Raw genomic sequence first — 25286 nt, forward strand, 5'->3', positions numbered from 1 at the left:
TTTAGATGTCCTAATTTAGCCATTTATTGTATCGAAAAATAGAGATGTTGAAGTTTACGATAAGAATGAGATTTGCTGTGACTTTCAAACTACATCCGAATTTGAAATTTACCTGCCTTCGTCACGTACTTCACGCCCTTGAAGGGCTTATACTTCTCACCGTACATATCCAAGCGGTTCACTTTGAGCCCAGACACCGCCAATTGGGAAATGGTGAACTGCACATTGATGAAGGGATTTGTGTCTATAGATGAACAGCCAGCTTGAACAGCAATCTGCGGGCGAAGCCCAAAATTCAGTGGCACTGAGACACTCTTCAGAAGTCACTCAACAACTCACCGCTCCGCGAATATTTGGCAATTTGGTGATATCGATCCGCCCGACGTCCCAATGGAGGATCTTCGTGACTGGATCGAAGGTGTATTTGCCCTGATTCGCCACGAGAATGCAATTGAGCACGGCTTTTGGCATGCAAATCTCCAGCTTCACGTTCTCCAGAGTGCGTCCGAGGGTGGTTTTCGGCCCCACCGTGAGGTCTAGCTTGCCCTGCTCGCCGTTGCGCAGGATGAGATTGTGACGAATGTAGATGGGAATGGCCACAACGGTCTGCGTGCCGATGTGGTAGGACATGAGGCGGAAGTTGCCGTCTGGTGGGATGAAGGAGAGAATCCTCTCGGACTCCCAGCGCTTGAATCGCACGCACGGATGGAAGGACACGTCGTCAAACAGGCGCGGATTCATGAAGGAGAGTGTTAAGTCGGGCATTCCGCTCAACTTGATGCAGCAGTCAATCTGAAAGTGCAGCAATTCATAAAATTCTTATAGACATTCTGGAATTCATTCGTCTAACTCAATCAATTGCAACAGCATTTATCCTTGAATTGATTCAATATTTTTTTCCAAACATTGTACAGTCGATTGTTTCCCACGCGAAGACAAGAAAAAACATTAAATGCGATCGAGTAGAATTTCTTCAACGATTTGTATGAAACATGAATACCTCCTCTTCGACGTTAGAAGAAAGCCCTGAGGTAAAATGCACTACAAAGAAGACTATGATCTTCTTTCCCTTCTTTCCAAGGATAATACTGAGGTTCTTTCTTGGCCTATGTTAATCACTATCATTAGAATTTGACTGAATATTGGCGAAAATACATAAAACCAGTATTTGAATCGAGCCAAGAGTGCCGAAAAAGAGTAAATAAATCTGGTCAAGATGAACAAGATCAAAGAGATTATCAAGAACGAATTGAAGAGTCTTGAAAAGTGTTTTTTTGCCTATGAAATATATCTAATAAATTTTCAATTGATCTTATCAAACACTGCAAATAAAACACTCTTCGGCAGATATCGCTAAGTACATTCTTCAAAGCATATTTGCCTTGTCAATATCTAATTGTCTGAGAAAATTATCCAAATTCAGCAGAAATCTGAATCCTCTTCTGATAACTGACAAACAAGCCAACAATTTCGCTATCTCTCTGTCGTGTCGACTATTGAATTACTTCACACGAACTTCTTGAGCGTCTGATACTCACATATCCTTGGATTTCCGCAAACACGGTCGATCCGGACTTATCAATGATTGCGTCGACTTCTTCCACGACATCGAAGTACGCCTCGTTGTTGTTGTACTTCACGCCAGTCCGTCTCCAGGGAATGGCGGAGAGCTGCCCGGACGGCAGAGTGCCACTCACGTTGGACTTGCCCGTCACGGTGTTGGCGATTGTCCGGAGGATGTTCGGTGGCTTGATCAGCTCCTTGAGAATGTTGCTCTCCGTCGCGAGTGGATAGCCATTGTCCAGCATCTCGTCCAGCAGCTCGTACACCACCACGTAGTTCTCCTTGATGGTGGTCTCTGTGCACTCGGAGAAGTAGTCATCGAAGATGTCCACGACGCGGTGCAGGAACTCAATCACGAAGAGCGGCGGAAACTCCTGCTTGCACACGGCCAGCAGGTAAACGCCGCCGCGCTGGATGCAGGTGAGATAGTGGTGTGGTGTGGCGATTATGGGGGGAATGTCGTTGGGCTTGGCGCGCAGAATGTCCAGGAAGTAGTCGCAAACGGAGCGAGGAACAACACTCTTCCAGTGCTTCTCCAGGAAAACATCCCTGCAAATATGTCACAGCATTGGAGGCGTTTCCAGAGACCATAGCGCGGGATCTCCTAGCTACTCACCCGCTGGAGTTGATGATGAAGAGACTGTGGATCATTTCACTGGTGAAAATGGGCTGTTCGTCCCGGGAAAATGCAAATAAATGAAGTGCGAAAAGTGCCTCACACGTCACAACAACCTTTCACTCGCCGCAGTTGGCTGCCATGGACTCAGCTGTTTTCCATAGCATGTGTCAAAACTTTTCGTGGTGATAAGCAAAACAGCGCATTTTCCTCAAATTTTCCTTCAACAAGAGTATTTTCCACGTGAGTAGCTCAATTGGCACGTGAGACGTCGGTAGGAAGCAGTATTTGTAGCAGAAATCTTTCAGGCGATGGGGAATAAGGCGGTGAAGCAGCATTTCGAGACTGCCCAGAAGACAGGAGTCCTCAAGATCTCTCAAATGAGGCTCCAGGAGTTCCCGTCGCCCCTGAAGCAGTTCCCCAACGTCCTCAAGACTTTCGACATCTCCGAGAACCGATTCACCTCCCTCCCGCCGGAACTGGGGAAGTTCACCTTGATTAAGAGCCTCAACGTGAGTGGGAATCGAATAGAAGCCCTTCCGGAAGTTCTGGGGCTGCTAGTCAAAATGGAGACACTCAATGCGTGCAACAACATGCTGAAGCACATCTCGCCGGCCCTCAACAAGCTCAGGAACCTCAAGCAGGTGAATCTGAGCAACAATCAACTCACGGAATTCCCCACGATGTTCTGTGGCCTCGAGAACCTCGATGTGCTGGATGTTTCCCGGAACAAAATCACTGCAGTGCCGGCGGAGGTGAAGGAGTTCCACGGGGTGGAGCTGAACTTGAACCAGAACCAAGTGGCGAGCTTGTCGGAAGAGCTGGCGACTTGCAAGCGTCTGAAAACGCTGCGCCTGGAGGAGAATTGCCTCCCGATCGGGGCGATCTCTTCGAGAATCCTGAAGGATTCCGTGATCTGCACTCTGGCCGTGGATGGGAACCTCTTCAGCTCGAAGCAATTCACAGAGCTGGACGGATACGATGCGTATATGGAGCGATACACGGCGGTGAAGAAGAAAATGTTCTAGAAAGAATTGGCAACTTCTGACACATTCTCGAGGATTTTCCTACTTTTTACACCCCGTGACTCATCGAGATGTCTATTTTTTGATAATCACCCTCACTTTTTGCTCCCTCAAGAGATGTTATAATTATTTATTAAATGTCTATTGCAATTAAATGGCATTCACAGACACAAATGCCCTCTGTAATTTGCCCTACTGTGTGTGTGTCCTCGGGAGCCTGGTCAGGAGCCGAGGAGAGTGTCTTCTACAGGGAGGAGTACGTGTGGGACTTGTGCCTCAGCCCCATGAAGCCGTGCTGATAGCCACTCATTTGCGCGCCAACGTTTGAGTTGCAGAAGTTCGCCGGCAAGTAGGCACAATGGGCGTTTGAATCCTGATACGTTGGATTCCCGTACGATGGATTGATCGCCTTCCCGGAGAACATCCCGAAGCCCGAGAAGCCGAGCGACGCGGGGAAGGGATTGATGTCCACGGGCGACTGGTGGGCGGACGGAGTCTTCTCGCTGGGCAGGAGCGGAATTGCGGGCTTGTGGGGCAGAATTGGGATGCTCGAGGCTGCAGATGAGCGACAACTCGACGCGCTGCGCTCATTCCGACGGAACTTTGCTCGCCGATTTTGGAACCACACCTGCAAATTGCCGCGGAAAATTAATCACCGCGCTAAAATTGATGATTCGCCAAAGCAAACGGAAGTGATCTTCCGCTTTGGTGAGATTTCCTCAAAGTATCTTTGTGATGTGTCGCAGAATTTTGGCATTAAAGTTAATAAAGCGAGAAATTTTAGCCTCGTCTTAATGATTATTGAGGATATTAAGTGAGAATTGCCAAATTGTTTGCCGTAAAAGCAGCGCAATTTGAGGAATTCCTGGTCATAGAAGTAGAGGGAAAATACTCACTTGAACTCTCGCCTCGCTCAGACCCACTTTTGTGGCCAATTCCTCCCTCACGAAGGCGTCTGGATAGTGGGTTCTCTCGAAGATCTTCTCCAGCGCCGTGAGCTGATTGCTGGTGAATGTGGTTCTGTTTCGTCTGGGCTTCTTTCCGCCGGCGCCCGTGGACGATTCCGGCAGCTGTGTGTAGCCAACGCTGTCCTCAGCTGAGGGTGGATGGGAAAAAGGGCACGATTGAGTGCAAGAGAGCATCTTGAGCTAATTACCACATTAGCACATGCTTCAGTTAATCGAGAGCGAGACTTGATGGCCCGTCATCATGTCAGATTGAGCGCTTGATTGCAGAAATTGCTTGCAAATGCTGCTGAATGACGCATTGATTGCATTCGCCATTTCCCACCGTCGCATTTTCCCTCCTTTGAGGAGATGCTTGCGTGGCAAACATCCTGTGCATCCCGAGCGGCAATTCCAATTACGATAATGTTTTCCTCCCCCAATTCTCGAGTGTCTCGTGCGGTGGTCGTAAATCTCAGAGAGATTGATGGCTCGCGACAAGTGCTCAAAGGATTCTCTCTCTCTCTGCTCAATGATAAAAATTCAAATAAACCCCGCGTCTTTGCTCCCTCATCGTGGCGAGAGAACGGGGAAAAGAGGATCGCTCGACGGCCAGAATGGGTGAAAATTTCTTTCACAGCTCGCGGCATTGTAAAAATTGAGACAGCTTATGACACTTTCGAGAGTGATCCATAAATCTTGCACTTGTGCCTCATGTCACGACATATCTCGTCAAATTCGTTGTGAATTGCGAAAGGTTCCAACGCGAGTAAACAATCCAATAAAACAAGGAATATAAAATTGCAACTCTTCCTGTTTTCAAACAGTCCATTTATGGGACGAATATTTTTCCTCGGAGAGTTTATTTCATAAAAAACACTACTTTTGACTTCAATCAAACCTTTCTCTGTCTTCTCTGTCTGTAATTTTCCCCCGGAAAACCTCAAAGAGTGCAGCAATATACACTGAAGATCGGGGAAATACTTTCCACTAATTAAAATATCAGACTCCACGGATCGTTTGAAACGTTTAAACAGTCATTTGTCTTAATTTATCCAGGCATTCCAGAATCATTTCTCAATGCGGTGAAGCTGAGGAAATCTCTGAGGATTGAGTGAAGAGAAAAAAACGTGAAATATTGTTCCACAGCAAGTTGACACGCTTGTCCTCTTGGATTGTGAACACATGTGATGAACATTTGAGTGGAAATCCGAGGACTTTTGGATGCCACAGACAAATTATCACGTGAAAATGGAGTTGTTCCCTTGCAAAATTTCCCCACTCAATGAGCCACATCAAAGATATGCACTTCAGCATCACACTTTTGCCACAAGACAGCCAATAAGTCATAAAAATATGTGACACTGTGTAAATTTATATTTTGACAATTTTAATTGAGCGCACAGAAAAGCGCAACATTTTCTGCACTCTCTCTGGAGGCTCATTTTGCCCATTCATCTCTTCTCCTTGTGGCCTAAAGAGGATAATTTACGAGTTTGTGGCGCACTTTAGCACTCGAAAAGGAGTGTTGATGTGAAAAGGCATTAAAATGTGTTCACAAGAGAGAGAAAAATCTTTTATGAGAGAGCACGATAGTAAAAAGAATTTTTCCACTTTCTTCTGCCACCGAAACATCCACTTTTACGAGTTCATCAATTAGCCGCGGGGGAATTATATCCCATTAGGAGCAATTAATACCGATTGTCACTGTAAACTTTTCATGATTTTTCCCGGAAACTCTCAGGCAATGTGGGTGAAGACATACCTGTCTGCAATAAATCCTTTCTCTTCCAACAATCCTTGTATGAATTGTATATTGCAGATCGATCTCACGGAGAGAAAGAAACCTTGAGGACTCTTTGGGTGAAATGTGATCCTCGAATTAGAGAGAGTGGCCGACTCTATTTCAGAGGGCAAATCCTGCACAGAAGTCACACATATGGAATGTCTGGGGCTCTTGGCTTATGACTTTGCAAAGCAGCGGAACATCTCAAGTGGAAGCCGAGCGTATCGTGACAAGTTGACTTGCATCCCAAAAATCTCACAGACACGGTATCAAGTGCCATCTTCGCTCTTTCATCTCCGATTTGTGTAAAATTAATAAACACACGCAGCATGTGCGCGTGATTCTCACCTGCTGGCCGCGGGTCGGCATTTGTACAATTGGCCAACTGGAGGAGATTGTTCACGGAGAACCTCTTCACGTTCTCCGATCCCTTCTGCGGGAAAATGTACCCCTGATCACCATTCACACTCGTCACTTGATCACCCGCGAAGGCTCTGTCGTGTGGCGCAAAGCTGGGCGGCTGGCAAGGAACTGCGGCTGTCGGTGTGTAGATCCCAGTCATGGGATACTCGGCGTCTGAGCCCGGATAATTCAGCATTCCTGCACACCTTCTCAGATCCAAGCTCAATTGACACGGCACACGATCACTTATCGCGCGAAATTAATTGAATTATCCCGTGTTGCGAGTGCGCTTTCACCGAAATGATAATTGTAATTAAATTATGAGATGATCACCAATTCATTTGAGGATCCTTAATTTAACAACTTGTCGCGAGTGAGCCCGAGATACAAGAGAGTTGTAATTTAATTATCTCACATCGTCTAATTGAAATAAATTGTCGTATACGCAACAGCTCGATTGTCAAATGCCGACTGAAATTATTTGAAAAAGTTGTGATTTCCTCGGGGATCACATCTCCTCGCAGCAGCGATCACTCCCTTTTCGCTCCGTCACATCGCTCTCTCCGTCTGAGTGGGAGGAGATGAATGGCTCTCTTTCGCATCTCAGAAAAGTCTGGCTTGTCTTCTCGTCTCACACACCGGAAAATGATTGGACGAGGCGGGGCTTCGAGGAAAATTCAAGATCACGACGCATCGTGAATGCGATCCTTCACACTTTCTCTCATCTGCACAGTAATCAGCGCGACTCACGTGATTGCAAATCGAAGATGATCGTTATTAGTGAGTCGAATCATCTCCCATTTAATTCCATGCCAGGCAAATTGATCAATATCGCCCAGACTTGCGATTGAGGCGGGACATTTTCGTGAAAATCTGTCTCTTCTTTTATTCACCCACCAAATTGTGGTTGACAGAATCAGACACACATATTTACGATCGCGATAATGCGAATACGTGTAAAACACACCATTTCATGTCCCACATGAGCAAATATTTATAATTTTTGCCCAATCTTCTAATTCCTCGCGGTCATTTTTAGTTTTTAGACGTGATTCATGGGCAAAATGATTGGGCAAAATTAAAAATTCAATAAATTGATACAATTATAATTGCTTATGACGGCGCGCGGATGGAGACATTCTTTGGGGAAACCAGGAAGCACATCCCTCTTTCTCTCTCTGCCTTCGTGAGCCAATTATCCGAATTCACTGCACTCATCAATTCGAGCTCTGCTCTCTGTGCATCCTGGAAGCCAGAGAGAGAGAACGTGGATGGGTATTTTAATTGAAACCGTCATGTTTGTGGTGACAAAAATGGGAAAATAAATAATTTCCGTCACACAGCAAACACCTTCCTGCACTTTCGAGGAGTGTCTCATAATTTACACGATCGTTGACAAAAATTTTCCGTATTCCTCCCAGAGAATCGGCAATAAATTATGCAATTACCAAAGGATTTCCAGCCCACAGATGCATAGATGGACCTGTCCTCGAGCCTCTCCGGCCGCAAAACAACTTTATTGACAACAGATTGAGGCTTTCCTGGCGCCATGACTGAGGCTCACTCGCTTCACGGCTCATTGAAAACTTTCCTCTCTCCTCAAATTATGAATTATTGCTATTCTCTTCGGAGGAGTCGCACAATTGCTCAGTCCCAATTAATTCAGAATAATTCTTCAAGTAGCCAAATTTTTGAAAAATTCTATAGAAGCTAATTAGCCGACGGGATTTCATTATTGAGTTTCATGACGGCAAATTCTGAAACTTCTTTTAAGTATTTCATCAAAATTATTGAGCAGATTTCCTTATAAATTTGCACTCAGTTAAAGCGATATTCATCTCTCATGTCATTTTAGGGTGTATTCTATGTATACAGAGAGTAATCAACAAGAGAAGAAGGTAATCAGCGGCATTCTCGCATTTGATATCAAAAATTGGGTGTGTTATTCAAATAATATAGTTAAGCAAAATACAAGACCCTTAAAGTTGTTCCAGAATCTAAAGATTTTTAAAGGATGGAAGTGAGATCGTTTAATCAAGAAAAAAAGAAATGATAATTGGTCAGTGATAATTTATTGTACTGCAAAAGATGTGGCAAATTTTTGTCTCTACTGATAAGGGCAATAACACATATTATATTCTGCTCACTTACATCACAAGCTGTGGAAAAATCGTGGGAATAATAAGCAATACAGGAACGAAATGAAGTTCCTTTTGCTTCTGAAGACGAGCTCCAAAAATTGCCATTAACGATTCCCAATTATCGCGCCCTTTTTTCTCCGAAGTGATAAAGTGATGTTTTTCTGGATAAAAAGACGAACATAATGCAGTTAAAAATATTTTCGTCTATTTCGGTTTTCTCGCTGCATCACCATTTTCGCGGGAGCGGAGACACAAGGATTGTCAGATCGAATTAACGCCATCGTAACTTTTCCTGCCAGCACGCGCCTCGAGATTTTCTCCCTCTCGCGATCGTTGGCAGAGAATCGAGCCGCTGGATTTCCATTGATTGGCCCGAATGGTTGGAGTGCTAGAACGTCTCGTCAGCGTGGATTCTACCCGGGTGGAGCAGTTGAGAAGAATCTCAGCTGCTGAGCTTTCAGAGGCTGTGAGTTTCAAGCATATAGTTGAGAATTGTCTCTCGTCAGCGTGTATCTTAATGTATACACATAAAACTGTAAAGTAATCTCACGAGATGAGAGATTTTCCGTTTAATAAACAAACAAGAAAAGGGGACTAAAAATATCGAATGGGTATAGAAACAATAGCCTTTGCGTGTGAACCAATTATCTTATATGCAGATTTGTCGATTTCTAATGATGACTTCGCGTGGACAATTCTCAAATGCAGGAAATTTCACTGTGATTCATTGAATGAGATTCACACTCACAAGCGCAACACTTTCCTTATCCAGCACCATTCCGCCTTGTATGAAACTCGATTCTCTTCTATTGTGTAAAAAATGCTTTTTGATCTGCTGTGTGGGCAACATAAAACTGGCGATCGCGGTCTGCTTGCTTGTGTGTGCGCGACTCGCGACTTAATAGAAGAAATCCAGTGTGCGCCTCCATCAGTGGCCCCAAAGAACTCAACACAGCAGCGCGAGTCAGCCATTGAGCCACTGTCCAGTTGGTGTGTTTGCACTGAAGTCACCCAGTGTCAATTTGCTGTCGAAAAGTCCTGTGTGTCGCAGTGCAATTACGTGTAATTTCGAGTATTGTGTATTAAAAAAAATCCATCTGAATTCCTTGATTATACCACTGAAATATTCATAAATTATCTCCCAATCGCTGGAGTGCCAGTGAAGTATTCGTGAATTAATTGTGACGATGAATGCACGAAATGGGGGGAAATTGAATTAATAATTCAGGAACTCTGGTCTCACACCATTTCACGCTGAAAGTACGTGAAGTACGCAAGTTGGATTCATTACTCGAATTAGAGAGTATTTCCATGCCTCACTAAAGCCTCCTTTCGTCCATCTGACTCCCACACAGTTGACTCAGAAGCTCGAGGGAATTTCTGAATAGTCAGAGCTGCAGAGGGACTTTTTGGCTATCTTCTTGGACGACTCATAATATTTCTGCTTCGTAAGTATTCGCAATTTGCTTCAGTTAATTGCCTGTCCGACCCACGAATTAACACTATTAACATTGACAATGAATTTCCGGTCCAAAGAAACTATTTTGGCTGGTTTCTCCACACCTCGCAAATCACTCTTCTTCCTTCTTCTGCAGCTCTCGCGACAATGGCTGGGCGGGACACGAGAATTGAGTTGTCGGCTTTGAATCCCGGCGTGTGTCTCACGGACATCCAAGTGATGCTCACGAAGGCATTCGAACAGCGAGACATCTCGCAATTCCGACAAGCTCTGGCCCTGGGAGCTGATCCACTCGTCCGCGACTCAAGGGGAAACTTCTCCCTGTTTGAGTTGATTTGCAAAGCACCCGGAACAGCGGCTTTTCTCGAGGCCTGCATCAAATCGGGCATCGCAGACACGCCTAATCCCATCTCTGGAAAGCGAGCCATCAATTTCCTCGCAGAATCTCTGGATCCGGCGAATTTGGAAATGTTTCTGGGGTATTTTCCCAACACAGATGTCAACACAACCGATGAAGATGACTCACCAATTCATGTCATTGTGAAGAGCTTGACTGAGGAGAATTTCTCAAAGTGCTACGATTGTGTGAAGATTTTGGTAAAGCACGGCGCGAATGTGAATATTCCAGACGCCCGGGAATTCACTCCTATTCTCACGCTGGCCAGGAGCAGAGTCCTTGGGCAGGAGGAGATCATTAAGTACTTGCTGAAGCACTGTAAAGTGGAATTGGATGAGTTTCGGGATGGAGAAGCTCGATTGCTGATCCAGACAAAATTTCCTCACATCAATCTTTCCACCAAAACCGAAGTGGAGAAGAATTTCGACTACTTCGCCAAGCATCTGATGGATCTCCACTTCAACGATGCTGCAGACAGGAAAGGTCAAGAGGAGAGATTTCTCTCAGAGCTCAAACAATTTCTTGGCGCGAAGAGTGACGAGGAGATAAGGAAGTTTCTCACAGACACGAATAGCAATGGAACTCTCCTCGGCATGGCCATTAGAGTGGGCTCCAAGGAGACAGTGAAGGAGATTCTGAAGAACGGTGCAGATCCCAATGGAAGCAAGGGATCGCGACGTCCAATTGCCATTGCGTGCATTCATGGCCAGTGGGCGATTCTGGAGGTGCTCTTGGAGAGCGAAGGCATCGATGCAAACTTCCCAGACGATCCTCCACTGTGTCTGATCGTTAAGAAACTGGGCGAGCCGTCCAACACTTCCAATTGTGACTACCAGAAGTGCTTCGACGTGCTGGTGGAGCACCCAAAGATTGACGTCAACCAGAGAGACAAGTGCGGCAGCACTGCCCTCCACTATGCCGTGCGCTACAAGGAGGAGAAGGCGATCAGAGCTCTCCTGGACAAGAACACATACTTGGGCACGCGCAATGTCTTCCAAGATCTCCCCATAACTGAGATGAATCCCAACCTGCTGGAGGAATACTTCGACAGTCGAATTACAACGAATGGCAGACGAGCGGGCGATGAGGATCTCGAGATCTACTTCGACTACTCCTGCCTCGTGCCGCCGGACGTCTGCGAGACTGCCGAGAAGTTCTCAGAGGAGATGAATCCCATCTACGAAATGACCAAGAGCAGGGAGTTGAGATCTTTGGTCAAGCATCCGCTAATCAGTAGCTTCCTCTTCCTCAAGTGGCATCGCCTCGGAGCGATTTTCTACGGAAATCTGATCCTCTACTCCATCTCCACGCTGACCATCATCCTCTACATCCTCCTGTGCTACGGCCGAGATGTGTCCGACGAAATGCGCTTCTTCATGCTCACCATCAGCAGTCTGGGCGTACTGTTCATCATCGGCCGCGAAGCGTCACAATTCATCACAGCTCCCGTGCAGTACTTCCGCCAGGTGGAGAACTACCTGGAGATGGCGATCATAGGGATATCAATAGTCGTCCTCACCGGATACAGTGTTACTGAGCACACCAGGAGAGTCATAGCGGCAATCCTCATACTCTTGTCCGCCGTGGAGTTTTCCCTGCTCGTCGGATCCCTGCCGCATCTCTCAATCTCCACCCACATGGTCATGCTGAAGACCGTCTCCGTCACCTTTATCCGGAGTCTCATGCTCTACTCCATCCTGCTCATAGCCTTCGCCTTCTGCTTCTACACACTCCTGGGCGGCGTCAGCGACTCTCCGGGCGACAATAAAGTGGAGGATGAGTTCAACAAGTTCATGGATCCCGGAACGGCTATCATCAAGACAATCGTGATGATGACCGGCGAATTCGAAGCGGCCAACATTGAGTTCAAATCCAACACGCTCAGTTACATCTTCTTCCTGCTCTTTGTGTTCTTCATGAGCGTCGTGCTCTTCAATCTCCTCAACGGTCTCGCCGTCAGTGACACGCAGGCCATCAAGGCGGAAGCCGAACTCACGGGATTCATCTCGCGAGCTGAGGTTCTCACGCGATACGAGAAGCTCGTGTTTGGCCACAATCCCGGCACGTGGTTCAGAATGATCTCCGATCTGTGTTACTTCCGCAAAATCGCCAAGAAGTTCATCAGCATCTTCCCCTTCTACCTCCCCGAGAACATCCTCGTGCTGAATCCCAATCGCAGCAACAGAATCTACAATCACTCGAGCACCAGCAAACGGCTGCGGAGTGAGAGTGTGAGTCTGGAGAATGACTCCTTGCTCAACACCTCCACATCCTGTTGCTTCGGTTGCGACAAGTGCACAAGTCTCGATGGCAAGATCGTGAGATTCACCAAGCAAGTGCTCGAGCGCAAACACTGGACGGATCAGTCGAAGCAGGACAAGCTGAGACTCGAGAATATCGAGCGACAACTTGGAGAAATTAACCAGAAAATCGAGATTCTTCTCCAAAATCAAGTCTAATTTCAACAAAAAGTGACAAACATACCGTGCGACGTTCGATGCCTCTCACTTCGGGCTCTTGCCCATGGAATCCTTGGCGCAGAGGAAGTTCAATTGGTCGCTGTAGAAGGAGTTGAAGTTGATTCTGTGCAGGAGATTGATCAACTTGTCGGCCGCATTGTCATTCGCCACGTCATTTATGTGCTTTATCAGACCAATCAGGAGTCCCGTGAACTCCAGATCGAACCTCTTCACGTTCTCAGAGAAAGTCTCCGAAGGCTCCATTGCCGATTCGGCCTGAAAGAGAGGCAGAAAGAGAGGCAATAAGTTGGGAATTCCCATGTGAGTGTGGCTGAAACACAGAACAGTTTTAGCGTGTGTTGATGTCGAAGAAGAGTGTGCAACTGGAGCACATCAGGTGCATATCAGTGCCTTGAGTCGCATGAGTGGCTTGTGTGTGATGTAATCGAGAGCAATACCTGATTCGGCTGACTGGCTGACATGTCATACTCCGAGTCTGACTGATCATTCCACCCACAACTCTTCAACATTGACGTGAGTTCAGCATCAATGAAATACCGCTGGGCTTTCTGATTATGTACAGAGGACAATCAACACGCCAAGCGGTTTCCCCACAAGTTAATAGAGACATTCGGTATATTTTTTTTGATCGGTTTTTGTGGAGGAGCAAAAGGAACAAAGTGAGACATCCAAGCCATACAGATGGAAAAGCAGCATAGAAGAGAATATACGGGAGACAAATTCAGTGATACAAAATACACCAGAAAGAAAAAAACAAAGCCTCAACTCGAGGACTTAATTGCACACCAATCAATCAATTAACACTCACCTGAATGAAGTCACAGAAGTGCGTGCAAATCTTCAGCAATCTCGTGATGCTCTTCAGCAAATCCGTGTGGATTAGCATACAATTCTTGAGGCACATGTCCAAGAAGTTCTGATGGACTCTCAACACGTCGTCCACATTCTCCACCGTGGCCATATTTTGATTCAGCACGTGCCAATTGGGCTCAATCACCTCAACCATCATGTAGTAGCTGATGTTCTGGATGGCATTCATCATTCGCTGGCGCAGCGTGAAGGCCGATCTGTACAGCTCTGCCGCTTCCGGGGCGAATTTCTTCGCATTATTATTGGACTTCCACACTCTGCAAACGAGGAAGTTTTGTATTATTCCACGCGCATATTCTAATGCATCGATGTTAAGTTAAATGTTACTAATAAAGATGTCATTTTTACTACTTCTCATCCTGTTCTCTCTCCCTCTACAATTCACATCATATCGTCACTAGTTTATGAACAGAAACAACTGGAAATGTTGCAGTTTGAGTGTCAAGAAATAATAATGTGATTCAAGATGTTAGACAATAAATATGCATTCATTCACTTTATCAATGACTGCTGGGAAAGTGTAATTTGTATATTAATGATCTGCTCTTTTGCATTTAGAATTCATGTGAAACTTGAAACAAAAAGATAACTATCGATTTGATAATTATTTCTCACTTTCAGTGGAGAAAAAGAACGTTAATTGCCAATTAAGCAACACTGTGTCAATTGTAATTGGTTTATCCAGCAATTCGCTCCGGATCTTCACAGACATTTTCCCTGAGACACACAATAAGACTGTTTGTACTCACTTGCAAAGCTGCCTCTCGACGTGCTTGCAGTAGAACAGTTGGCGAAAGAGCATTTGGTACTTGCAGATGATCAGAGGATTGAGAATCAGCGACACTGGCCACTTCACGCTGTACTGAAAGGCGAAGCACTCCAGACCCGTGAGATCGCGAATGTCCAGCGACTCCTCGTCGTCCAGGTAGTCATTGTTCGTGAGCCTGGACATCTGCGTGAAGAGATCCACCGTCAGCAGTGTCATGGTGAGGTCCTCCTTGTACGGATCATTCCTGGCCGCAGAGAGTCGCAGCGTGAGTCCCAGGAGATTCTCCAGCTTCACCGGCTGCACGGCGTGGATCTTCTTCGAGAGCTCCTGCTCGCACGCGTCCATGAACTGCATAATGAAGTCGCCCTGCTGCAGCAGGAAGTAGCGCTTCATGGACTGCAGGTGGCCCATGAGGTCGTTCTCCTTCATCAGCACGTCCAGCAGCGTGCGTGAGGCGAAGTTGTAGGCGTCTTTGATGAGCAGCACGTGATTCTGGTTGGAATGGGAGTAGACGAGGGCTTCGGAGCGCGGCGGGGTGATGTTCTGGCCACACTGCCGGATGACGTTCAGGTACTTTCCCGTGCGCAGGATGATGTCAGAGAGATTCTCGAGGAAGCGTGGAATGCGATCGTGGTGCACCATGTATCGCGCCGCCCAGTAGTTGAGCGTGTAGTCATCCTCGATGCCCTTGGGGCACACCTCAGTGTCCTCGATGAGGAACTCATTGTGCGGATCCGCCACGGCGCCCTTGTAGATCCACGCCTGCAGGGCTTCCATGTATGGCACAGCGGCCTTCTGCATGAGATCAATGAGCGTCTTGCGCGCATTGGCGTTGCCCGTGCGATTGGCGATCCTGTCGTCCAGCAGAGTGAGCACCTCGCCGCCCCGGATGTTGGCCTGCGTGATTGTGTTCAGGGCATCGGCGATCACTTCCATGGACACCATTATTGGCTTCGTGTAGTAGAGCACCTTGTGGAGCGTGAGATTTTCCTTCTGCAGCAGCGCCTCTAGCTCCACCACGGATATGTAGTAGTCATGACAGAACTCCCTGATGGCTTCCGCCAGCGCCTGGAGCACAGGGCCGCTCTCCATGTCGTCCGTTCGCTGGATGAAGCTCTGGATCTGCGAATAGTGCAGCGCCAGTGGCAGGATGTCCTTCACGAGGTCTCTCAGAATCTCACTGATCTGATCGGACACCTTGAAGCCCACCAGAGTGTCTCCCTGGAACTCGGGCACGATGTACGTCCCGCGGATGCCGATCAGGCAGAACAGCAGCTCGCTCAGGATGATGCTCTCCTGCGAGCTGATGGGAATTGCAGCAGCGTTGAGGTATGTCGCCCCACCAACTGGCTCTCCGTTTGTGAAGTTCCACTGTGCGTAGGGGCGCCGCCGAACGCCCGTGCTGCGCCTCAGGCCGTCCGGAGAGGGCATGACAGAGGCTCCGGTGGTGGACCTCCTACTGACGTGCGCCTGTATTCGCTCCCTCACCTCGCTCACGTCCTCCGTGTCGGTAATCTTGGCGGAGCTGAGCTGTGGAGAGACGCTAGTCTGACGCTTGGACATATTTTCACTCAATTTTCACGCTACACCGCACAGAAAACGCCAGAAAATGCAGAAGTGTTTACAAAAATTTTCAAACCACTCATCAGCGCCTCTGAAGGGAATGTAGTGAAACGCCAATGAGATATTTTTGGCGGAAAAAGTATCGCGAAATGATTGATCATTAGCTGACAGGGTAAATAAGAATTGATCAGTTGCAAATTATATTCATAATTCTATTGATTTTACATGTAGTAATTATATTCAATTATCAATGTAATTATAAGAAAATTATTCATAAGCAAATATGGGCAGTGTTGGCTTCACACCGCTAGAGGGTCGCTTTAGCCAATACACGAACACTCACAGCATTTGAGAATTGATTTCAAAATTTCCCATTAGGTGGCCATTTTCAAAATCATTCCTAGAAGGATTTCTTAACGAATTTGTTTATTCAATTCTCTGATTGAAAGAAACATTAAGAAATCCAATAAATTTTTTAATAAGAACATCTTGGCAGCAATTTGAGGTTTATAGTGGATAATTTAATGTTTGAGTAGCCGAAATTTGGAACGACGCCAATTGGCTGAAATTTCATCTTTAAAGTGCTTTTTAGATCTTCATTTATGCATCTTAAGTCCCCGTGTGAAATTAAATCTATACAGAAACATCTACAGCGACTTATTCATAATCCATCTCACATCGTATTCTCAAGAGAATATTGGAAAAGCGCGGCTTTCATATTTCAATCTCAGTATTTCTTGAGAATCTCCGCTGAGGGCTAATTTCTTGGAACATCCCTCAGCGCGATTAGCTCTCTCTCTCTCCCACAGATTTTCCGCTCTCCGGTGACCACCAACAAGTGTCTCTCCTGAGAGTGTGCTGAGCATGAGAGGTGAGAGCATCGGCATCACTTGTACTTGAAAATGCAATTATGTGGAGAGAAAGGAAGATTCAGTGTGTTCCGCTCTATCTCGGCGTCACAGAGTGACTAGGCGAATTCGGTGGGTGGGATGATAAAGTGGCAGAAGACATATCTACTCAGGCAGCATCTTCGCTGAGTGTGTACAGTTTCTCTCTCGCAGACGAAACTTGTGCCATGTACATAAAAGTGGAGCCAGAAAATTGTGGCAGAGAGTCATATAATGCGAAACGCAAGCTCCAAGCGCTCCAGTGCTTCACAGTTCGTCCGACTGCTCGGTCGCGAGTGCCTGCGAGTGGTGGAGCTGCCCCAGCTTGAGTCCTTCTCATCCTCAGCCTGGCGCCTCGGGATGAATCCTGATGAAAAGTGCCCCCACGGTGCTCCACAGTGATAAAGTGTCTGCCCAAATTGAGATACATTTTTTATGGACCAAATATGGCACTCGAGGACGAGCGGCCTGGATGAGGAGGAGAGCCCTTGAAATATTTTGCACGTGCTCCCCATCCATCGCTCACAGGCGCGCTCCCTCCCGTCAGTCTGGTGGGTTCTTCGTGGATTTTTCTGACCACCGAGAGCCAGTCTCTCGGCCCTCGTCATCGCCCCGGGCTGGCGAAATTGATCTGTGAGGTCGCAAGGACACCGAAGGGATTTTTCCGCGCGCTCCTCTCACCTGGCGAAAGTGGTAACAGAGTGTGTGACCTCTAGGGAGCCAGAGTGACCCTGTCGCAAATCCACCCCCGGCCACATGTCAGTGTGATATGGCAAATATTGCCTCTCTGCACTGCGTGAAATGCGATTAGGCGGACGGAATTGGATCGTGAGTGATTTCATTGGGAATTGTACTCTCCTATTCAGGAGCATCACCGCGCGATGATGAAGGGAAATTTCATGCAGAGCAACGCGCACAAATTACATAACAGTGCCACCACCAACACACAGGCACCCTAACTATTTATTGGCCTCCACCACATCGTGTTATATGTTGATTTTTGCGGGCGGTGGACGTCAAAGGTCCGAATGGGGGTGGATTCTGCACCCCCGCCCCTGATAAAAATACCCAATTTGTCGTACTCGAATGTTGTGCAGCGTGAAATGAAACACAGGGAATATTTATTAATAACGAATTCGCTTTCGCTTCTCTCTCTCTCTGTGATTCCATGAGGGACGCTTCGTGAGTATCAATAGACAAATCAGTGGCACATATTGGCTGTCTATTTGCAGTGAACAAGATATTCGATGGGATATCGCTGTGCTGGCGAGATTTGAGGCGTGAGAGGGTGAATTGATGCATTTCATCGTGGCTTTCATTTTAATCACAGATTGATGAGTGGCGAATAAAATCGGCTCAATCAATTTCTAATGTTGTGATATTTATTTGGAAGCTCTGAATATTTTCATTTCATTCGATAATCTCTTCTCTAATCTCCCAAATTCATTTTATTCTCAAGGATTTTATATTTCAAAAATTGTTTATCTCAAATCTACAACGCGCATTGCGTTATTGAAAAATAATGACAAGGGGATGCAGAGCTAGGAATAAAATTTAGAGTTGTTTTGTGCTTCTGCAAAAGATCCGAAACCTATAAATCTTCATTCGGTAATAGGAAAGGCGACGCGCAGACCTTGTTTATGTTATTCTTTCATTTGAAAACCAACATTTCATGTAAATTTTTACTCCGAAATTTGTGAAAAGCGAAAAACTGAGAGCAAAAAGCCACCCCACACCCTCTGAAAAACACCCTCCATGAATCTCACCTCCCCAATTCTCCTTTTGTCCTCAATAAAACACCAGATGGAAGGGTTTATCACTAGCAAATCTATGGGTTCCTCTCCATCTTGCCCAGTGGAAGGGATACACATACAGCACCCCAAAACCCTTGATGGCCCAACGGGGCGAAATTTATCTTGTACACCACAAATATTATTCCAACACACGAGAGACCGCAAAAAGCGAGAAAAGAAGCAAATTTCCTCCCCAAGAGCTGCTGCCCGGGCGGTGGAAGGGGAGAGCAAATCAAATGAGAAACCCTTCCGTCGAATGGCTGCTGTGAAAGGAAGGCACACAATTTGAAAGAAGTACAATTTCCAATTTATTATTCATTTGTGAATGCACGTCATCTTCCAATATGTGGCGCTCAATTGTTGAGCATTCACGCAGCTCCTCGTCGAAAAGCTTTCTCTCTCTCTCTCTTTCTCTGTCACTGCGTGAACAATTCAATGGAGCGCCCATGTCGTAATATATATGGGCAAAAAGGATTCTTTTGAAGAATCCAGAGGATTTTTGATTGCCAAAGAGCTTCCTCGAGTTTCGCGCGAAATTCGTGCGGATGTTGAAAGACGGGTCAAGGCGACACTCTTCACAGCTTTCGTCGAAATATCCATTACATAAATTCAGCATTTATTCTGTTCTGTGAATTTGGCGGTGAAAGAGTTCCGAGAAATTTAGCAAATTATCGCTGATAATTATTCACTTCACATTCGTGGGGATATTGAAATTGACGCAAAAGCTTTTGTACCACAATTTTAACTGAGTTTGAAAGGGTGAAAGAATTTAATGGCGTTGCATTCATGGATATTTTATTTAATTTTATATGAAGAGGGAAAACTGTCGTCAATGTTATATAATATTTAACCACGTTGAATATACAATATAAATTGGAGAGAAGCTAAATATTCAGTTTCGCCGGACATTTGTCATTCCACCTGAAATAATAAAAAGAAGGAAAAAACCTACGGAACTCTGTAAAAATAATGACATAAGAAAGTTATAATTAATTTGACTTCACGACGGGGAAACTCTTCGAAACTTTCTCACCCAAAATCTTTTCTATATTTACCTAAAAACTTTTCAAACCCAGGAGAATATGAAGAGTGTGATTAGTGTGATACACAGGAGCATATGCGTGCACATAATTGATACACAGGTGTTGGGCAAAATAGTAGAGATTGTTTTTTGTAAAAACTTGCGTAATCCCCATTGAAATTTCCACCTCGCAAAATTACCCTACTAATTACCCTTAATACCTGTTCCTGAGAAGTGATACGAATTGGTGGCAAAAGTTTCCATCCGCAATTTCGAGCACGAATCAAATCCCCGTGATTTACCGATTCGTCCTCTTCTCCGCAAAACTGTGTGCCTATCGAATCACAAATTCGCAGGTGATAAATGTAAATACAATTTTGAGAATTTCCATTTTTTCACGCTGTACAGCATTCCGGCATTCCTGGTCGAGCGAGAGTGATGTCGAGGCGGAGATAAAGAATCACAAATTGCGACTACTTTTCACGTCATCCCTCCCGGTGGTATCTTTAGCTGCTGTGTGTTCCTTTTTTGCGCCCTGCTTGGGAAAAAAAGCACCCCCGAGGGGCCGAGAGAGATGGAAAGCAAACATAAGTTGAGGGTGGAGAGTTTTCGCATTGCCGGCGGCAATATACTGAGAATGGACACATTTTTGGGGAATGGAAATTCAATGAGGGATTGTTCCACCCTCAGCCAAAGTCCATCTCACCCCCTCGCAGTGCCAGGAACTACAGCAACAAGAGCAACAATAACACATTGTAGGACAAAAGTCAGTGGTGGATGTTTAATTAAGTGTCCGAAATCCTCTTATTCAAATGTATGGGGGTCAGCAGAAGGCATTTTGGCGACAATGAGGGTGGTTTAGTTATGTAAATTTGTACGCAAACATCACTAATAGTTTCTCTTGAATGACTTTGCCAAGATCTCGACGCGTGAAGAGTGTGCTTGTCTAATCGTGAGAACCGCTCTTAATGGTGGAATTGAAATGGACAGATGGTGTTGAAGGAGCAGAGCAATTAATCTAATTGCGCGAAGACTTTGTCAACACACGAGTATCGCAATGGAGCCCCCGAGAGTTCCGCCCCCATTGTTGGGCGCTTCATCTTCATCATCGCCCCAGAGACGGACGCGTCTGCAGAGGAGCGAGCGGCTGCCAGGAGCCACTCCGAGCGAATCCGGCACAGCCACCACATACTCCACATGGGAGACACTCGTGCGTGATAGTTTTGGACAAATCACCTGGCCCATCCGCCTGACTTCGTGGGAGTTGGTGAATGATCCCGCAGAAATTGTTCCCACAAGGTAAGATGCTCGATGTGTCATCTTTTGTCTTACACCATTTATTAGACACGACACTATCACGGAAGACATTGAGGTGGATCCCTCGCATTTGATGAGGGTACACAATAGAGCGTCACACCAGAGATACATTTGTCAAGTGGTGTGGAAAATGTTTGAGAAGATTTTCCCGCAATTCTCAAATTCAATGCTCGATATTGTGCAGAATCACGTTCCTATTATTTTTCCCTGACGGGAAATTCAATTTGTAAGAAGCTGCACTTAAATCGGAAAAGCTTTTCAATCCATAAATATGGGAACTTTTCTATGGCTCGCCGCAAACTTTAATGATGTGGACAACAATGAATTCTTCGACATGAGTTTTCTTGTTCAAAAATAATACCTCCTTATTGTTATCTCAGAAATGTATCAGATTCCTTTTCACTCATTATTCTGATAATAAACTTGGAAACTTAAAAGCTCAAGGGGTGATAGTATCGGATATTGTTACTTGTCGAATTTGGGATGAGCGTTTAATATGACCCAATTTTATTTCATAACTAATTAAGCAATTGAAGGAAGAATAAAATGAAAAGAACATAGAGAAAGAAAATTTTTCTGATGTCTTAACCAGTATTTAACCATCTTATTCTAAGTAAGAAGGACATTGAAATAGGGTAGAAATCTTATCAAGATTCTCTTGTGGCAAAAATAAATGTTGTTGCTGGTTTAAACCATAAATAACTTCTGCTCAAATCGCAAACACCTCGCAAGAACTTTTACCTTCCGTTCGCGATGACTTACGTCACACTGAACTACAAAGAAAAGCCAAAGAAAGATACAGAAAGAAGCCGGTGATGTGTGTGTGCTTTTGCCGCCATCCTCTTCTAATAATCGCAATATCAAATACAACTTTTGAGGTGGATTTCAATGAGAACACGTGTTTGTATCAGTTTACTCTCACACCAATCTCACCTCCCCGGCCACGTACGACCTTTTTCCCTTTGTGTTGTCACCCCCATATTTTCTCCATTCGAAATATGTACGGCGGAATCTTACCTTTTCAATAGAACACGCGCCCACCCCCCGTCGCCTTTGAGCAAGGCGATGTGGTTGGCTTAAAGAGATGCAAGAATTCTCGAAATGTAATGCCCAAACTGGCGGCTTACACCCAGGAAAGAGAGTTGAATGTCATTAAATGACAAGTCTCCAGCAGCCACAAGCTGCTTCGTGGAAAATGAGGCTTATGGTGGTGATGCCTTCGGGGGATGATGCCGCCGAAACATGGGTGGGAGCGCATAGAAATACTTTACAGAATATTTCGTTTATGGGAAATTTATGGAAACGAGTACAAGGCGTTTGAATATCGACGAAAATGCCGCTGAGAAAATTATATCTTCCTCGCTTGGATGCTGTGTGATGTGACCGGGGCATTTTCATTTTACACTCCACTCCCCTGCGTTAGATTCATACCGGATAGCAGAAACCACTCACCCTGCGTCGCATGTTTTTTGCCCAAACAGAATGTGTTTATTTTCTTAATTCAACGAGGAAATTGTGTGCTTTCCATGGCTCCGGGACGGGATTGGAACAGCCAGAGCCTCGAGATTCTAATTGTGCAGAAGATATGATAGCCGTACTTCTTGCGCCAGATGCCTCTGCTCAAGGGTTGGATTTGAATATGGCAAAAAATGCTTAAGAATGCTAAATATTTATTATGTATTTATTCAGACAATTCTCTCTCGGGGGAAATTTGATAGACATGGCTGAATTGCTCTCCTTCCCAATATTGCTTCTTGAGAGCAGATTCTCAGCTTTGATATTTAGCCATCAGAAGCGACTAATAGCATATTTAATGCGATGATCTGCTTCCTTGCAAAGAAAAGTTGCTACTCTCGTTGCTTCTCTGGCAATATACTTAACAATACTAAATAATAATGTGCAAAGTTTCTTTACTTGTTTAACAATATATAAATCATTTCAATCCGTGCTGAAACTCATTAAAATCAACATTAATAAATGTAGGAAAATTCAGATTCAACTGGAATTCAAGAGGCATGAAATTGGGAACAAAAATTATGGAGTGATAATTTTATTATACAAATTTTGAATTTGTCATAAAGGGTAGTTTCAGTGTTGATGCCGAAGTGTGGCACAATTGCACACGAACGCTGCGGTCGCACTATGTTTTCATCACTACCCTCGTAGCTGAGCATATTTTTCACCCTCGACCCCATTAGTGGGCCGCCCGAAAATGTTGCCTCGCATCCATCTTCTTGGGGACATCAAAAGGAGCGCGTGTGGGGATTTGGGGGTTGAGCACACTTCATGAGATGATATTCCATTGTGTGCACGTGATTGTCATTCTGTGCATTAGAAATGTGTGGCGAAGGACGCCATGAGTTTCTCAGCCACCTGTGTCTCTCCCCAGTAGAGGATTTCAAATGGATTGAGGGGCTAAATAACGACCGAGCGACTGTCATTCAATTCACTATGCCAATTGTATGATTTATTTACCCAAGCACTTCCAGTGGCATGTGCACTTTTACCTGTCGCAATGTCATCCTTCAGATCGTTTATAGGTTGAGGACGAGTGCCTGGATTAATGCTTTTTTCTTGCACATCACCAATTGCGTTCTGTCCCGGGGTGAGATTAATAGTCTGCTCCCAAAATAGATGGTATCGCAAACTTCAACGACAAATGGAAGTGGGGTGTTGATTACCACTGCATTTAGGCATCTGTCGCTGAGAGCGCCCGAGAGGAAATTGAGAAAATCATATACATATGCATTACACGTGGCATCTCATCAGCCACTTAGTTGCGGCTTCCCTGTATGGTCTACCATCCTGTCGGATTTCAGGATGAAAGCTCAACTACCGCGCTTTGATGAGCCATCAATAATTAATGCGCCTATTTACACAACCATTATCTATCAGAGACCCATGATATAGTTCAATTCTCAACGTGATGCTGTGTGAATGAAATGTGGGTTGGGGCTTCGAAAGGGGCGCACACAAAGTGGCTACAATGACTACAATATGAAGTGCTCCAGCCACGGGCCAGTAATTCAATCTTATTAGTGTTGCACGTGAGCTACAAGCAAATTCCGCCATTTGGATAATAAAATGACCAAAATCCAATAATGTGTGTCACCCTTCGGGAGTGGTTTAGCGCTGAGGGTCACCCCCAGCTGTGTCGGGGTGCTTTTCATCGCAAACAGATAAGGAATTATTTCATGTTTTCAGCCCATGTCCACCACCCACGCCGCCGCGCGCTCTCTCCCTTCCCCAGCCACCCCACTCAGTCGCTGGCTGAGGTTTTGTGGAGCTTAATTCCCACCCACTGCAGATTCATAAATAAAATCCATCCCTCCGTTGTGCGTCCGTGGGGGAAAAATCAAAAGTATTGAATAGCCCTGGTGGGGCACACGTTTTTGCGTGTGTCCACACCCGAGAAAATCCATTTAACCATTTTAATGGCACCTCTTAAAGATACACAATTAAAGTCAGTTTTTGCAAAGCGGAAAAAGTACCCACCTCAGCCATTCGATGAGGGATTTATTGTGCCTTCACCCTCCAATGTGTTTCACGCTGGCTGCCGAGGAGCTTAGGAGCGTGTCGCGGAGCGCAAGAAGCTGCATGGTGTGGGGATTACAGGAAGATTGTGGGAGACGAGAGAGTGCCCTTGATGCTGGGTCCTCGCCAAGCAATATCGTAGAATAAATAAGCAATAAAAGAAGTCCTCCGTGAAGAAATTTGCATTTCAGGGTCGTTTATTGAAAAATTCCCAGCTAATCATATTTTGTGATACACTGTATCAAATTTTTCATGGTGATAAAAAGGACTATCTTGCAGAACATTGAGGTATTGGGGTGGATGTTTCTTGTCGTGTATTCGGTGTTCACATGACGAGACGGTGCGGAGCATTAAGGAATGTCAAAGGAACTAGAATGGAGACTACAACATAATACAATGTATACAATGTTCTGTGAAACATGTCCAAAAGTTACCCATAGCGTATTTCCACAGCAGAAGAGCGCTGGATTACTTTAAGCTAACAATTTTAGTTAGTTATGATGTCCTTAGTGTCATGCTCTTAGTTATTTGGTGGTTTAATCCCGAACTTCTTATGCAACAAATTTGGCCAACAAATTGTAAACGGCAGAAGTTGAAGCGTAACATAAATTACGCCGCGTCTCTCTATTTCCTGTGGGCATCACAAAATATTTGATATCGCAAGAAAGTGCTGCAGGGCGTAATGGATACTTACTGCGGAAGAACGGAAAGAAGAGAAT

At 45.4% G+C, this 25286-nt stretch overlaps 5 protein-coding genes across 7 annotated transcripts; 2 read left to right on the plus strand and 3 right to left on the minus strand.

The window, feature by feature from the left end:
- Positions 1-2323, minus strand: LOC132264792 (AP-3 complex subunit mu-2). The gene is made up of 4 exons (XM_059765115.1): positions 2180-2323; positions 1539-2112; positions 340-792; positions 1-275 (listed from the first exon to the last, which is right to left on the minus strand). The coding sequence occupies exons 1-4, from the start codon at positions 2212-2214 to the stop codon at positions 90-92; spliced, it is 1248 nt and encodes a 415-aa protein (XP_059621098.1). The 5' UTR covers positions 2215-2323; the 3' UTR covers positions 1-89.
- LOC132264794 (leucine-rich repeat-containing protein 57) lies at positions 2317-3406 on the plus strand. The gene is made up of 2 exons (XM_059765117.1): positions 2317-2422; positions 2488-3406. The coding sequence occupies exon 2, from the start codon at positions 2491-2493 to the stop codon at positions 3205-3207; it is 717 nt and encodes a 238-aa protein (XP_059621100.1). The 5' UTR covers positions 2317-2422; positions 2488-2490; the 3' UTR covers positions 3208-3406.
- Positions 3407-3438: 32 nt separating this feature from the next.
- On the minus strand, positions 3439-6800 carry LOC132264793 (paired mesoderm homeobox protein 2-like). The gene is made up of 3 exons (XM_059765116.1): positions 6283-6800; positions 4101-4300; positions 3439-3832 (listed from the first exon to the last, which is right to left on the minus strand). Exons 1-3 carry the CDS (start codon positions 6530-6532, stop codon positions 3449-3451), a joined length of 834 nt encoding a protein of 277 aa, XP_059621099.1. The 5' UTR covers positions 6533-6800; the 3' UTR covers positions 3439-3448.
- Positions 6801-9617: 2817 nt separating this feature from the next.
- LOC132264725 (transient receptor potential cation channel protein painless) lies at positions 9618-12792 on the plus strand. 2 transcript variants are annotated; one of them, XM_059765018.1, is made up of 3 exons: positions 9618-9737; positions 9833-9925; positions 10073-12792. In XM_059765018.1, the coding sequence occupies exon 3, from the start codon at positions 10084-10086 to the stop codon at positions 12790-12792; it is 2709 nt and encodes a 902-aa protein (XP_059621001.1). In that variant the 5' UTR covers positions 9618-9737; positions 9833-9925; positions 10073-10083. The 2 variants fall into 2 exon arrangements, with proteins under 2 accessions (XP_059621001.1, XP_059621000.1); XM_059765017.1 differs by having other exon boundaries at positions 9667-9737; positions 9803-9925.
- Positions 12738-16133, minus strand: LOC132264726 (gamma-tubulin complex component 2 homolog). Of its 2 annotated transcripts, XM_059765020.1 has the most exons (4): positions 14433-16133; positions 13622-13940; positions 13251-13361; positions 12738-13068 (listed from the first exon to the last, which is right to left on the minus strand). In XM_059765020.1, the coding sequence occupies exons 1-4, from the start codon at positions 16013-16015 to the stop codon at positions 12838-12840; spliced, it is 2244 nt and encodes a 747-aa protein (XP_059621003.1). In that variant the 5' UTR covers positions 16016-16133; the 3' UTR covers positions 12738-12837. The 2 variants fall into 2 exon arrangements, with proteins under 2 accessions (XP_059621003.1, XP_059621004.1); XM_059765021.1 differs by lacking the exon at positions 13251-13361 and having other exon boundaries at positions 14433-16131.
- Between the last annotated feature and the right edge of the window lie 9153 nt (positions 16134-25286).

This window comes from Phlebotomus argentipes, unplaced genomic scaffold (assembly GCF_947086385.1).
Source record: "Phlebotomus argentipes unplaced genomic scaffold, Phlebotomus argentipes genome assembly contig_2, whole genome shotgun sequence".
NCBI lineage: Eukaryota > Metazoa > Arthropoda > Insecta > Diptera > Psychodidae > Phlebotomus > Phlebotomus argentipes.